At 48.0% G+C, this 15,768-nt stretch overlaps 1 protein-coding gene across 12 annotated transcripts in view; it reads right to left on the minus strand.

Moving 5' to 3' along the window:
• The window catches only part of PITPNC1 (phosphatidylinositol transfer protein cytoplasmic 1), a 268,903-nt gene that overhangs the window by 83,128 nt on the left and 170,007 nt on the right, over positions 1–15,768 (minus strand). For all 12 annotated transcript variants that reach the window (XM_042967495.1, XM_042967499.1, XM_042967497.1 and 9 more), the window contains one exon: positions 8,719–8,790. In XM_042967495.1, coding sequence (XP_042823429.1) covers positions 8,719–8,790 — 72 coding nt within the window. The remainder of the gene's footprint in view (positions 1–8,718; positions 8,791–15,768) is intronic.

The following is a 15,768-nucleotide window of genomic DNA, read 5'->3' on the forward strand; positions in this document are numbered from 1 at the left end:
CTCGGGTGAAACCCCTGCACTGTTCCCCCCGATGGCAATCAGGGTCAGGAGACAAAGCTGGATATCCTGAGGTCATACTTACGCCCCCCTCCTCTAATGCATCAAGTGCAAAAGCAAGTTGGTCTGTTTCCAAAATATATCTATCCTTCCTCTCTTTATCCATTGTCACATCTCCAGCCCAAGCCACCATTATCTTTGGTCTGGATTATTACCACCGCTTGCCAGCTGTCCTCCCTCCTGCCCCCACTCTTGTTCTCCCTACCACAGTCTCCACAGAACAGCCAGAGCAAACATTTAACAACATAAATGACGTACAGCAACGTGGTCTCCTAAAGTGGATTCTGGAACCGAAAAAGGACATTAGTGGGAAAACTGGTGAAATCTGAATAAAGCCCACGGTTATGAGAAACGTAGCGGGTTTACGTAAGATGTTAACATTAGGGGAAGCTGGGTAAAGGGTATATGCAAACTCTGTCCTATCTTTGCAACTTTACTGTAAATTTAAGATTATTCCAAACCAAAAAAGTTTATTTTATAAGCCCATAAATATCGTGTCTTGCCTTTGTTTAAAATACTTGCATAGCTTCCCACTGTGCTAAAATCCAAACTCTTTGCCATGGGCTCACAGGTCTCACGTCATTGAGCTTCCAATACTTTTTTTTTGTCGTTAGGTTTATTTATGTAAGTAATCCTAATGTAGGGCTTGAACTCATGACCCTGAGATCAAATGTCACATGCTCTTCTGATGAGTCAGCCAGGTGCTCCTCGATACTTAAAAAAAATTTGGGGGGGGGGTGCGCCTGGGTGGCTCAGTCAGTTAAGCATCCGACTTCGGCTCAGGTCATGATCTCATGGTTCATGAGTTCGAGCCCTGCATCGGACTCCTCGTTGCCAGTGTGGAGCCTGCCTGGGATTCTTTCTGCCCCTCTTTCTGCCCCTCCCCTACTCACACTTTCCCCAAAATAAATAAAAACTTAAGAGAATAAAAAACAATTTACAAATTTCATTTCTGAACAGCTACTGCTCTGGCCACTGGTTTTCTGACAGTTCCTAGAACATATCAGGCTGTGTCAGGGGCTGTGTTAGTCCCTGTGGTAGTTTACGAGGGCTGCCTTAACAAAATATCACAGATGAGTGGCTTAAACAATGCAATCCGAAGCTACAAGTCCACAATCAAGGTGTTGGCAGGTTTAATTTCCTCTGAGACCTCTCCCCTCAGCCTACAGGTCGCCATATTTTTGCTGTGTCTTTATATGGTCTTTCCTCTGGACTGACACACCCCTAGTTTTGTGTGTCCCAGTTTCCTCTTCTGTAAGGACAACGGTCAGGTTGGATAAGGGCCCACCCTAATGGCCTCGTTTAACTTCATCAACCTCTTCAAAGCCTTATCGCCAAACACAGTCACGTTCTGAGGTACTTCAACATAGGGGTCCTGGGAGGACACGATTCCGCCTACAACAGTCCCCTTTCCTGGACAACCCTTCAGACGGTTGGCTCCTTCCGTGCTCACGTGTCACCTGGACCCGTCACCTCTTCCGAGAGGCATTTCCTGACCACCTGGCTTCGAGCCGAGCACCTCCCCCCACCTCTCCACCGTATTTATTGCTTTCTTTGCATTTACTACAGCTGGAATTCTTTGTTTACCTGCTTGTTCATCTGTTTTGCCCTACTCCAGGAAAGGTGGAGGCCTCGTCTGTCTTACTGCTGTCTCCTCACTGCTGGTTATAATGCCCAGCACATTAGTATCAACGCTTGTTCACTAAGAAATAGCTTACTGACAATTCGGACAAAAGCAGGGTCTTGCTAGGAAATCATTAACGGAGTTAATGCCCAGGTATGACCGTAACGGAAAAAAACCTAATATTTTCACAGCACTTTACAGTTTATGAAGTGTTTCCAGGGAAATGAACCTGTATGAATCCTCGTGATGCAAGCATTATTTACTCTCCTTTCTCGATAAAGAAACCAACACTCCATTGCTTAAGGTCACGAGGCTGGGACTTCAATACTGATCTTTTTGTTTCACAAGGAATGACTTTGTGTTCTCTGATTATAACACAGCTGAACCAGAAACTAAATAGATTCACATACCACTTTTAGGCAACCTCCAAGGAGAGCTCTGTGAAGGACATAGACGCATTCTTCCAGGAACTAAGCTGGACATTCTTTCCACCTGATCAGAGGAGTCTTGTTGCTGAGGAATAATGGCTAAACAAGAATAAATACGGTGCCCTAAGGCCCTTTTACTGTGTGTGTGGGTGGTGCCGGTGGTTACATAAACACGCTTTTTGTAAACTGTTCTGTTTCCTGCGGTGTGAAGAAGCGAAGAAATTGGGAGAACCTGATTTCCTAAGCGTTCACAGTTGGTTTTAAATAGCGCTTAATATTTCCTTTAAAATCTATACTTCTCAGCTTGGACACACCTTAGATTCACCCGGGGGAGCTTTACAAATCCCAATGCCCAGACCCCTTTCCAGACAAATGAAATCAGACTCGTGGAGGGATGGGACAGTGGCATCAGTGAGTGCTAAAGCTTCCCCAAGTGACTTTAATGCGTGGCCACCACGGACGACCATTGGTCTAGACTTCAAATGGGGTGGGGGGAGGGGTTGCATATCTTACCCCCAAGAGAACATATCAGGTTTAATTGGAGGATGGATAGATTCTCTAAAACTGCAGACACTCCTGATGGGAGACTTTGGCATTCCTAGAGGGCTCATGTTCTATGCTTCATGTGTCTTACCTGCCTTAACCCAGTCTGCACCCAGGACCAATAAAATCAGAAACCCAGAGGGATGGAACTCAGCCATGAGCTATTGTTCAAACTTCTCAGGTGACTCCAGTGTGCAGCTAAGGTTGAGAGCCACTGCTTTATTTTTTTTTTTTTTTCAACGTTTTTTTAATTTATTTTTGGGACAGAGAGAGACAGAGCATGAACGGGGGAGGGGCAGAGAGAGAGGGAGACACAGAATCGGAAACAGGCTCCAGGCTCCGAGCCATCAGCCCAGAGCCTGACGCGGGGCTCGAACTCACGGACCGCGAGATCGTGACCTGGCTGAAGTCGGACGCTTAACCGACTGCGCCACCCAGGCGCCCCGAGAGCCACTGCTTTAAATGGTGCTGACTTTGTCTGGGAGAGGAAGTAAAGGCACGGCGGCTGGCTCCCCATTAACCCCACTGAGCCACTGAGTGGCTCACTGCCCACTGAGTCGCCCGGCAGCAGCTACACAGGGACTCTCCCAGACCTAGATTTATGGCCTTGGACAAACAACAGATCCCTACCCTGGCGTGGTGCTGGCCTCCCCAGCACTAATTAAAACCTAAACAAGTCTCATCATTACGCGCATAAAATAAATGGGCCTCAATTTAAGACAACTTTCCCACTGTGCCCCGGTGAATGTAATCACAATTTACGGGGTTTTCACAATCATCAATATACGCGTTTTATTTTAACAAGCAGGAGAAGATATTTATAGCTAGTCATCCCACTACTTTTTTTTTACTAGATAGCGGGACACGTAAAAAAAAAATTACTTGCACGGTAATTGATAATGGGATGGCAACATGTACTCTATTCAATCACTCATCAATATGATTATCACTGGCGTCTTTCAATTTAATTATTGCTTCTTATCGTCTGTCATCAATTTCATTAAGTTTTTGGCAGGTAGGGGAGGAAACAGGGTACAGATAGCAATATGAAGGATGGAACGATAAGACTATACGCTCAGAAGATGCAAAGAAATACACTGAGTTTATTAAATAATTTGGCAAAGCAGTGAGACCAGAGAAATAGCCCACGACTCCGCTATTTTCTCTAGCAACTAGCTATGCCTCCCACCAACAACTCCGTACGGCTCCCCGGACAGAAAAAGGACATGTCAGCGCACACCATCTGCCGAAGGCTCTAGCTTTGAACCCCTGGACAAAGCTATCCTTTAACAGTTTAAGTATTATTACATAAATATGTATTTGTCACGTTCTGATTTTGAAGCATTAACAAGTTTTCATTTTGAATGAAAACCAATGAAGTCTTCCTTTGCCGCCTCCCTGGGACCAACCTTGAAGCAGCTGGCGACCAACAGCTGCTGTTGAATATGGAAATCGGAGGAAGGCGAACGGGCAAAGAAGTCTAATCAGGCCAGGGTTGGCCTGTCTGGTCTAAAGCAAGACCTGGGGATCTATGGAGTGGAGCCAGGCAGAGGCTGGGGTGGGAGCTTAGACAAGTTGGGCGCCATGACAGAGAGAGGAAGCCCAGGACCCCACGGGCAGTCGGCAGGCTGGGGAGGAGGCGGCAATCCAGGGGACAACAGCTGGCATTTCTCCTGGAGGCAGCAAACTGTGTTGACAAGGACTGCATGCAAGTGCCCGGGGGCTTAGCGCTTCTCTTGTGGACCGGCCCAGGTCTCCGAGGGCAAGGACAGAGGATGCTGATGCCAACCCCGGGTCCTGACTTTAGGGTGGCTAACCTGGGATTTCAAAGTCCTACCAGAGTAGTGAAAAGAACTCAGCACCTACCACAAAGGGATACAAGATAATAAAATGACAACCATGGACATTCTTCTTGACTGTTTGAATTCAGCAGAGAGAATAAACCAGAAGATCACACTGGTCCTATCAACCCATGGGGATCATGGTGAGCCTGCGCATGCCCTCACACCTCTCCGAATGGCGCAGGTACAATCTGCTCATGAGGACAGAGCCATAGAGGAAAAGAGAAAGCAGGAGAATTTGTTTGTAAAGACCGAAAGATATTTGAAAACATTTCTCCCCCACCCTATTTTCAGATTGTGCTGCTTAACGTAGTGCAGGCACGTCTGCTCTGTATCACCCGTTTCCTGATGGTCCTCAGCCATATGGAAACATCAAAAAGGTCGAGCCCATTTCAAGTACACTTAAGTGTGGAATACAGTGCAGCCATTAAAAATGATACAGGGAAGGGGCGCCTGGGTGGCTCAGCCAGTTCAGCGTCTGACCTCGGCCCAGGTCATGATCTCACGGTTCACGGGTTCGAGCCCCGCACTGGGCTCTGACAGGTCAGAGCCTGGAGCCTGCTTCGGATTCTGTGTCTTCCTCTCTCTCTGCCCCTACCCCGCTCATACTCGCTTGCTCTCTCTCTCTCTCTCTCTCAAAAATAAGTAAACATTAAAAAAATTTTTTTTTAAATCATATAGGGAAGGATACATCACGACATGTTAAAAACAGTCTACTGAGTGATTCAATATTGGGGGAATTGGTCAAAAAATACATTTATTCATGGTCTGCAACATGAACATGAAGTGCTATCAGCAGTAATCTCTAAATTACAGAAAAGTTACTGGCTTTTCTTTTCCTTTTTTGGGGGGGTACCCTTTTGCATTTTCCAGGTTTTAATAACCATGTATTAATTTTCCAATCAGAAAAGTCATTATTGGGGCGCCTGAGTGGCTCAGTCGGTTAAGCATCCGACTTCGGCTCAGGTCATGATCCCTGCAGTTTGTGAGCTCGAGCCCCGCGTCGGGCTCTGTGCTGACAGCTCAGAGTCTGGAGCCTACTTTGGATTCTGTGTCTCCCTCTCTCTCTGCCCTTCCCCTCCTCACACTCTGTCTCTCTGTCTCTCTCTCAAAAATAAATAAACATTAAAAAAAAAGAGAGAGAAAAAAGTCATTATTTTACCAAGGGTTCAAGTTTAAGTACGATGTAACATTATTTTAGACATCGAGGTTTTAATGTAGTTGGCCACCACAGCACCTTTTATTTCAGGCCGCTGACAGGGATACGGTCCAAAACTTTCCCCTTGAGGTTACCAACCACCAAGGGACACTAACCATTGGAGATCCTGAACTTATGGGGGGAGGGTACCCCAGCCAGTGGCATTCCTCTCTCCTCTGGAAAGTTCCAGGAATTCTGGAGAGGGCATTTGGCTGGGACAGATGGTGAGATCTATCAAGTGGTCAAATTCTGAGATCTGCTGGGTGCTGTTCTGATGTGAGTCCCTCCAACCAGGGGTGAGCAAACATTTTTCAAGTAGTAAATAGTTTAGGTTTGATGGGCCACATGAGCTCTGTTGCAATTATAAAACTCTGCTGTTGTAGCATGAAAGCAGCTTAGACGATACACAAATGAGTGAGTGTGTGGTTGTGTTCCAATAAAACTTTATTGACAAAAAAGGTAGTTTGCTGACCCCTGATAAACTCCAGGTTTCTTAACTTAGTTCAGGAAGCTGAAGTGACCTGGTACAAGCCAAGTCAGTCCCTGCAAATATAGTAAATAACCCCTTGTCCGCATGTCGCGTTCCGCGGTTTCGGTTACCCACGGTCACCCGTGGTCTGGAAGCAGATGAACCTCCATCGGACCTCTCACCAAAAGGTCAATAGCGGCCTAATGGTTACGTCACTGCCTACATCATTCAACTCGCTTCATCTCATCACGTACGCGTTTTATCACCTCACATCATCACAAAAAGGCTGAGAACAATCAGATATTTTGAGAGAGAGAGAGAGATCATATTCATATAATAAAAGTTATTATTAGCTTTAGTAAAAGCTAAAGAATATTGTTATATTGTTCTATTTTATTACCGCGGTTGTTGATTTCTTATTTGTGCCCAATTTATAAATTAAACTTTATAATGGGTACATATATGTAAGAAAAAAACCAGTATATATACAGTTCGGTATTATCTGTGGTTTCAGGCATCCCCTGGGGGTCTTGGAATGAATTTTTCCTCTCCAGCGATGGCGGGGGACAACTGTACAGGGCTCATTACGGAATGCTGCTCTGGCAGCTCCTTCCGTTCTCAGGGCTTAGCAGTGGTGGCTCTCTACACTGAAGGAAGGGAAGCCCCTTATTGTGCTTATATTTTAAATTATTTACTCTGTTGGTTTTTGCCCCAGCTAAACTAGGAGTACCTGACGTTTGAGAATTGAGCCTGCATTTTTAATACCATGCATACAATTCATACAGTGACATATAAATAGAAGGTGCTTGATACGCCCTTGCTGAAGACTGAGTGAATAAATGAATTTCCTCCCACACCAAGCTGGTGTGAAAGGTAGTTCTTGAGTGACGCCCCTTGGGAACCACTCACGCTCTGTCCAGGCAGATTCCACCTTGAAAGGGCAAGCTGTGTTCCCCACAAAAACACCTACACCTTCTAGAAGAATTTGTTACTGCCACAGGCAGGAACTTTCTAGAAGATATTTCTAGAAGATATCAATGTAAAGAGCCATAGAGTAGGCCTGGCCAAAGCTGTTCTTTCTAAAGGGTTTCTTCGTTCTTTTCAGTGACGGTTTTCACCTGAATAAAAGATTTCAAGTTGCTGATGCTTGGGAGTCCTTAGATCTTGCCTCGTGGCACTCCGTTACCTCCACAACTTCCTGCATCCTGTTTTGCATTCCCTTGGCTGTGTCAAGGCACCACAGGGATCACCTAGTCAGGAAACTCTCTCTTGACCATTATGACCCGGTCTCAGTCTTCATCATTCTCCACAAATGCAAAACACGTAAATGACGTAGCAGAAGACGTGTAGCTTCTCGATCCAGGCTCTTCCCTGAGTGGATCCTGATGGAACCCACAGCCCAATCTCAGGGTGAGGCTCTCGACAGGTCAAAACATCCACTCCCCAAGAGAAGGCAATTCAAAATTATATTGCCCCAACAGAAAGAGGCTGGCGTAAATGCTAGGTCAGAAGATGGATTCTCAGCAGTACTAAGCAACTTCATGGCTGAGATCCAGTAAGAGTCAGAACGTCCCACAAGGTAAGTATTTTGCAGGAGGGGTACGCTGATTTTAATGTGGGATATGTGTGTCTATATGTGAATATAAGCATAGTCCCGAAAAAATATACAGCATGCGCACATATATTTGCTTGTATTCATTTTTCTAGGTACATGTGAACAGTCACTGAGAAGACGTATGCTCAATCCAATGACCAGAAACCGAATCCTGGAGTTCAAGGTCCCCACCGTCCCCCTCAAATGCCAGTGAAAACCACCGCAGGCCACAGAGATTTCCGCACGGAGGCCCATGGAAAGTACATAAAGATGGGAAGAAAGGCGGGACTGCAAAGTAATTCCAGGGAGCAATCCCAGGGAAATGGCCCCAGAAAGCAAATGCCAGAACTTGTCTGGGGTCCTAGGTACAGATCCTCCTGCTGGGCGCTGGGCCTGGCCACCCAAGGGGCTGTGAAAAGTGCCGCGACTCTGAGAGCCCAGCGGATGAGGGCACAGTACAAAATGGGGGTTCTACAAATGTCCACTGATGGATAAAGAAGACGTGGTGTATATATATACAATGGAGTATTACTCGGCAATCAAAAAGAATGAAATCCTGCCATTTGCGACAATGTGGATGGAACTGGAGGGTATTATGCTAAGTGAAATAAGTCAGTCAGAGAAAGACAGACACCATGTTTTCACTCATGTGGAATTTGAGAAACTTAAGACATAGGGGAAGGGAAGGAAAAATAAGTTACAAACAGAGAGGGGGCAAACCATAAGAGACGCTTAAACAGAGAACAAACTCAGGCTTAATGGGGGTAGGGGGTGGGGGGGCAGGGAAAATGGGTGATGGGCATTGGGGGCGGCACCTGTTGGGATGAGCCCTGGGTGTTGTATGTAAGCGAAGAATCATGGGAATCTACCCCCCAAAACCAAGAGCACACTGTAGACACAGTATGTTAGCCAACTTGACAATAAATTATCAAAAAAAACCCAAAACCATGGGGGCTCTACTCACGCGGTCGTTGCTTCCCTTGTTGTCTTCATACTTGGTTTCTATATGAATGGAGAATTTTGGCAGAAAGGAACACTACGGGAAAAAAAAAGGAAAGTTTCATTAGCATACCATTCTTCCTCTCTTTACACCCTCAGCACAGCCGCCGGATGCTCTCCTGACCATCACGTCGGGAACACCATTCTCCATCAGCAATGTTAAGATACCAGGTCAACATCCAAATTCGGACAGAAAAGCCGCCTTTGGCAACATGAACACGATCGCATCCAGAAGCCAGGCCGGAGAGAACGACCAAGCAATGGAAGGCATGTTGTCCATTTCCAGAAAGAATACGTTCTGTCAGTCCTACCACAGGCTTTAGAAAAGCGAACCCCTGAAACAGAGGCAGGTCCGGTCCCGGGGTGCTGACCTCTGCGGCGAGAAGCTGTCACTGCTGGGGACCCAGCCTTCACCTTCACGTAAGTATTCCCATAAAGCGAGGGAGGTAGTGAGTATGGGAGAGCTTTAAGATAACAGATTACCGAAGTCAGACACACCTGGCTGTTCGTTTCGAATTTATGACTGGATAGCTATGTGAGTTTGGACAAGTCATTTAATTTTTCTGAGCCGCGGCAGTATTAATATGGGGATAATAACTATTACCCAGTAGTGACTTTTTGAGGGTTAAGTCATCACGCGTGTAAGTCGTGTAAGTGCCGGGCGCAGAGGAGGCATTCAGCAAATGACAGCAATTGGCTGCAGTGAGCTTGATGTAAAAGGCAGCCCCCCTTTTTTGCCAGTACGAGGGGGAAAAACCCCCAAACCCTCTGCCCTACCACCCCAGCCTCACTGAACCACATTGTGTGTATTAAGTGGACTTCAAGGGTTAAGGTGGCTTGAGAAGAGGCTTTTGATGGATGTTGACGTAACCTCCCTCCTGCTGGCACTGAGCTGCCCAGTGACCTCCTCGGCCACCAGAGATGGGACTGAAGGCCTAATAGGTCCAATGACCCGGCAACTCCACTGGGAGCTGCAGGTGTCGGAGAAATGAGACTCCTGCCGATAGGCTCACAATCCTGAGTCTGGCTCTTTCATTTATTTACCCCACGTGCACAGAGCACACATTCTATACATCAGGCACCAGTCTAAGTACGTCCAAGTGCTCGTTCATTTATTCCTCCTAACTATGCCATGAAGTAGACACTACTGTTACCAGCCCTGCTTTAGAGACGACGGAATGGAGGCAAAGAGAGGTTAAGTAAACGGCCCATGATCACACAGCTCGTAAACAGTAACATCAAGATAACAAGGCTAGTGGCCTGGTCCCAGTGTCCTTGCTTTTCATCACCCCTGCCCCCAAGCTGGTTCTCAAAGTGGGGTCTCCACACCTGTAGCAGTACCTGCCAGAAATGCCAATTCTTGGGCCCAACCCCGTACCCACTGACTCAGAAACTCCAGGGAAGGTGCCCGGGCATCTGTGTTTCACAAGCCATCCAGGGGATGCAGATGTGGGCTTGCACTGGAAAACCACCTCATTACCCCGCGCATGGGGAGAAAACAGTGCACTATCTAAAATCCATTAGTCCCCAATCCCTCACCCCACGTGCTTCATCCCCCCAAGTCCAGGATCCCCTTTCAGCCTAGCTGAGAACCCCGGTGGCATGTGTACAGGAAGGCAGAGGCCTTGGACGTGCCATTGATAATTCTGACATCACGTGACTGTGTGCATTCGGCGTTCATCTGTCTCAATCCAAGTGAAACAAGCAAACTGAACCGTGACTAAGGAAACACAGAAACAATCAATCCCAGTAATTGCCTTTATGGAGAATGAGGCTCTGAGATTATTCATTAACACCTTCTTTGCTGTCTCCTCTCAAATCTCTCACTCCACAGTTGCTGCCCTCACACCCTCTGTCCCTGGGGGTTCCAAGGAGGGGCTGCTCCTCATGAATCGAGGCCCTGGAGGAATCAGAGCGGCTCAGAGCCCCATGGCAGAGCTCTTGACATGTGAACCTGGAGAGATGCACCTGCCAAGACCCTTTTAAAAATGTCAAGCCTTCTGGCAAACTGATCGGTCCTTTTTAACCCATAATTCATCTGAGAATCAACTTAATGCGTGCATAGAGCCAGATGGTGAGAGAACAGAGCCGTCTTGGGTGGGGAGCTGGGTCCGGGTGCATCAGAGTGGAACCCCACAAGGAGTTTTTATCGGTTGAAACTGTAAACCACTTAACTAAGGTCAAACAAATGAATCCGGGTATTCAACCCAAATACGAAATGCAAAACTCTTATGCAAATTAGCAGATGCTGTTATTTTTGAGTCAAGGGCTTAGGTTATTTTCATATCAGAATGGCAATCTTGCCAGAGGCAGGGAGCACACCTGGCTCCGGTGAGGCAGCGGGGAAAACCCGGATCGGACAGGTCAACTCCGGGCTGGTCAAGGTCTTCCCCTATAGCACTGGTTTCGGGACTGACAATCTCCATGGGCTATCTGATGGCTGGTTCTCAGAGCCCCAGAGGCTGGTGTCTCAGCCTCTGAATGTGGAGGATCTCTGGCCTGGGGCATTTCCAGAAAGATCACTAAAAACTTTCCGGCTAGAAGTCTATCTCGAGATCGAGTTCTGCTTGCCCTACACAGGTTAACTTCCCTAAAGACCCAGCCCACTAATCCTAGTAGAGCCTCGGTGATTAAGCAAGGTTCTTCTTTCTCCCTGGCTGGCTTCCTGTTGTGTCTCACTACTGAGGTTGTCATAAATCCCTTCCCTTCTCTAGACCACCCAGGTCTAGAGAAGTCTGCGGGCTTCCCTCTTCCTCCCTCGCAACTAGTAATTTTGATCCACAGTTTAACGAGACCATGTGATAGAAACACCAACAACTTCCCTCTCCTCCACTGCTAATCTGCTTATTTCTATATGCTGCCTCTTATTCCTTGTGAATCAGACCAAGGTGTCGCTTTCTGTATTCCAGTGGAAAATAATGCAACGACAAGGACTGAGGCAGTGAGGGCAGCAGACCCAGGCTCAAATCTGAGATGTATGGATTTGAGCAAATTATTTTGGCATTCCCGGCCTCAGTTTCCTCGCAACAGAATGGAGACCACCCTTCTCTACTCTGTAGGAGTGTTGAGAAGATCACTGAGATCATTCCAGTAACCCCCAGCACAGTGCCTGGCACATAGCAGGTGCACAGCAAAAAATTTTAAGTCTCTTCCCTGGAAACTTGTTCCGTCGATTACTTGCATCTTCTCCCTGCTTCCTTCCTGCAGCCTAAAAATATCATGAAAGGTGTCATCTTCCTAAAAAACTAGTATCAAAGTACCCTTGGTGATGTTCCTTCCTTCATCCACAATTAATTCCATTTCTCTTTGTCTCCCCATCAAACTCTATTAAAAAAGTAGCCCATGCTCTGCTGTTTTTTCGCCTCTCACCTCTTCTCAACCAGAGCAACAGGGTATGGAAACAACCGAGAATCAAAGAATTTTCAAACAAACATCGCTTCCCCGTCGTCCACACCCTGAGGAACTCTCTATCCTGTTCGGTAGGAGTCAAGAATTCCACCTTTCTGGAAAGCGGTTCCTTCTCTGCCTCCCGTTCCCTCCCCCACCCCTTCAATGGAGGGGTCCCCTAGGATTTTGTCCTCTGCCCTATTTTCTTGTACCAAACCCTCTCCCCTGGGGGATAATCTCATCTGCCCCTCACTTTTCCTAGACCATGTTATCCGGCTGCCTCCCAAGCTGACGTCTAACCCCACCTGCTTTTCTCACGTATGCAGCTGCCCGCCGGCCATCCCTAGCAAGGGTCCAAACTGAAAGGTCCATACTGAATTAGAATGTTCTCTGCACTGTATGAGATTCCTGGGGCTGCCGTAACAAACTGGTACAAGCAGGGTAGTATAACGCAGCAGTTTACCTGCTCCGTTCTGGAGCCCAGAAGTCTGAAATCAAGGTGTTGGCAATGCTGCCCTCCCTCAGAAGGCTCCAGGGAGAGAACCCTTCCCTGCCTCTTCCAGCTTCTGGTGGCCCCAGGGGCTCCCTGGTTTGTGGTTGCCTCCCTCCAGTCTCTACCGGTGTCTTCACATCACCTTCTTCTCTCTGGGTGTCCTCTCCTTTTCTTATAAGACACCAGTTACTAGATTCAGGCCATCTTAAATCTAGTGTGATTTCATCTTGCACCTTGAGGTCCTTAACTAACTATATCTGCAAAGAACCTATTTCCAAAAAGGTCACGTTCTGAGGTTCCAGTGGACACGAATTTTGAGGGGACACCATTGTAGTGAGGGACACTACACTCACCCATCATGGCCAGTGAACCCCCAAATCCTGCTGGCTCAGCTTCCCCCCTTAAAGGCAAGACCTAGAGTCTTCTATATCCGATCCTAATTTTCTTTATATCTCTGTCCTGTATTCCTCCCAGAGTCCACCACAGAAGAGTGCTCGCCACTCCCTGGAACACTTCTGGCTGCCCTGTTTTTTTTTTGTTTTTTGGGTTTTTTTTTTCCTGCCTACAGTTCCCTCAGCCTGAAGTCTCCTACACAGCCCATCTCAAATCCCATGTCAGAATGCTGACCCCATGTGTGCGGGTAGCGTTCTGTTTGTACCTGTGTCATAGCACTTATCTCCTTGTCCATCATCACCATTAGCTGCCAGGTGTCCGCCTCACCAGCCAGAAGATAAGTCTGCGACACTGTTCCATCAAGAAGACCCCCTCCTCACTCCCTGCTGTCACGAGGAATGGCGTAAGTCACAGTCACCCCGTCATTCGGGCATCAAAGCTTCTGTGACGGAGGGCTTTGCTCCAGCTAGGAATACACCATCTCACCTGGTCACTCTCACATTTCTCAAAGTGGAGTACCCCACCTTCCAAACCTAGACTTTCTCCAAACACGTCACATCCCCTAAAGATTCTGACACATTTCCATCGGGGAGGGGGATTCCATAACACTGGAGGAATGATCAGGAGTGTGGGAGCAGGAAAAAAAAAAAAAGGGGAAGCCAGACACAACCAACTGGAACATGCTGCAGGAAGGGAGACGTCAGGAGCGTCCCCCATTGGCTGAACCTGGAAGGCGTCAAGGGATGCGGGGGACTCCTATGCTCTCTAGGGCACAGTCACTTGGGAACAGCGAACACTTCAAGTCCCATCTGGCCCATGACCCAACAGGAAGGACAACCTGAAGGAAAGACTAAAACCCTCCCGCCAGATAGAATGCCCGGATGGCCCCCAAGATTCCCAGCCCTTGATATACACACCTGGCACAGTTCCTTCCCCTCAAGTGTGGGCAACACCTGTGAGCACCATAGGGTAGGAGCCCCTCTGATCGGATTACCAAGGTGATCAGTTGGTGCACCTTACATAAGACTTCTGTTTTGAAGAAGCAGAGATTCTGGCTGCTCTTGAAGAAGTGAGAAGCCATGAGGGGAGAGGACCATGTGGCCAGAACCCGAGGGAACCCTCCAGGAGCCGAGAGAGAGAGAGAGACCTTGGGAGACCAGCCAACGAGAAAAGCGGACTTCAGTCCTACAACAGCAAGGAACCGATACTTGCCAAAAAACTAGTGAGCCTGAAAGAGGACCCTGAGCCTCAGATGAGACTGGAGCCCAGCCGAGTGAGGCTCTGAGCCAGGACCCTGCCAACCTGCGCCCAGGAGACACTCTGAGGCCGTAAATGCGTGTTGTTTAAAGTTGCTACGTTTGTGGGAAATTTGTTATGTGACGATAGAAAAGCCAACACAACACCCAACCTCAAGAATCCAACCACTGCTTCCCTTTCAAATCACCCATCCGGCTTTCATCTGAGTAAAAGATCACTCAAGTTGAAGCGTGAATAGGTCCCAGGAAATGGGGACTCTGTGCTCTTGGAACTTAGTAGCTCCGGCTGTGAGGTCAACTGCTTTGTCAATGACCACAGAGAGAGCAGGACACAACGACCCCACAGGAAGCAAGAATACAGTAGAAGGAATACAGATTTTCGAGTGAGATGCACGTTAGTTCGAGCCCCGGCTTCTTTTTTCACAAGTTACCGTGTGATTCGGAGTAAATTCCTTAGTCCCCTTTGAGCCTTCGTTTTCTCACCCATAAAACGGAGACGATACCAACCTCGGCACCGTGGGGTGAAGACTGAATGATCTAACAAAGGGCCATGCAGTGTCTGGCAGGACAGGTCCTCAGGTGCTGGCCCGTCCCACTGTTACCGGTCCTCACGAGATCCCACAGGCTCCGTGGGGAGAAAATAAACTGGGTGGGGAGATCCTCCGCTGCTGCATAGGTGCATGGACACGCTGGGAGGCTGTGGGCTTGTGGGTGCGGTGCAAGAAAAGGACACTTGATTGGTCCTTCCCACGACGTGGGCAGTGGCCATGCCACAGAGCGGGTTTGGGCTTTTTCCGCCTCGCTCTGCCGCCGGACCCGCTCTGTTGTTGAGGACGCGTCCTATCGTCCGTGCCCACAGTGTCCTCCTTTTCCTGAAAGCCTGGGAGCTCCTGCCTCTGAGCAGGGGCTCGATCCCCTGACCTCTCCTCTGCTTCCCTCAACCCCCTGCCAGCTTCAGGCAGGGAAACAAGAACACTACCGGGATCCCCGTGGACTCTCTTCTTTCCTAGATGTAAAGCCTCTACGCCTGCGCGTTCACTCAGCCTTATTACAAAAACTGAGGTTCAGACGAGTTGAAAAATAGCATCACAAAACAGCATTTGGGAGCCCCGGGGGCCCCACGAGATGACCCTGCTTACAGGCTGAAGACTGGGGCAGTGACTCTAGGGTAGTAAGATGAGGCAGGGAGACAGGCAATAAAATGCCCTAATCCCCTTGGAGCCTGGGGGACACCATGAGTCACTTCAGCCCCTCCCTGCTCTCCTTCCTCTCCTGGGCCCTTTCAAGATCTGGAATCTTCGTTCTCACGAAAACTCTTTCTCCCTTTCTCTTCTTGACTAGAAGAAAAACAGCTTGGCCAGGAGAACTGTAACAAATATTCACCTTCTTACACCCAGGGTCTGTTTTGCCCCTAACCCCGTAAAAATAGTAGCAGGGTCACGGAGAAATCAGAGAAACAAGGCAGAGTTCTGCCGTCATCTCCACT

The sequence above is a fragment of the Panthera tigris genome, chromosome E1 (assembly GCF_018350195.1).
Source record: "Panthera tigris isolate Pti1 chromosome E1, P.tigris_Pti1_mat1.1, whole genome shotgun sequence".
Taxonomy (NCBI): Eukaryota; Metazoa; Chordata; class Mammalia; order Carnivora; family Felidae; genus Panthera; species Panthera tigris.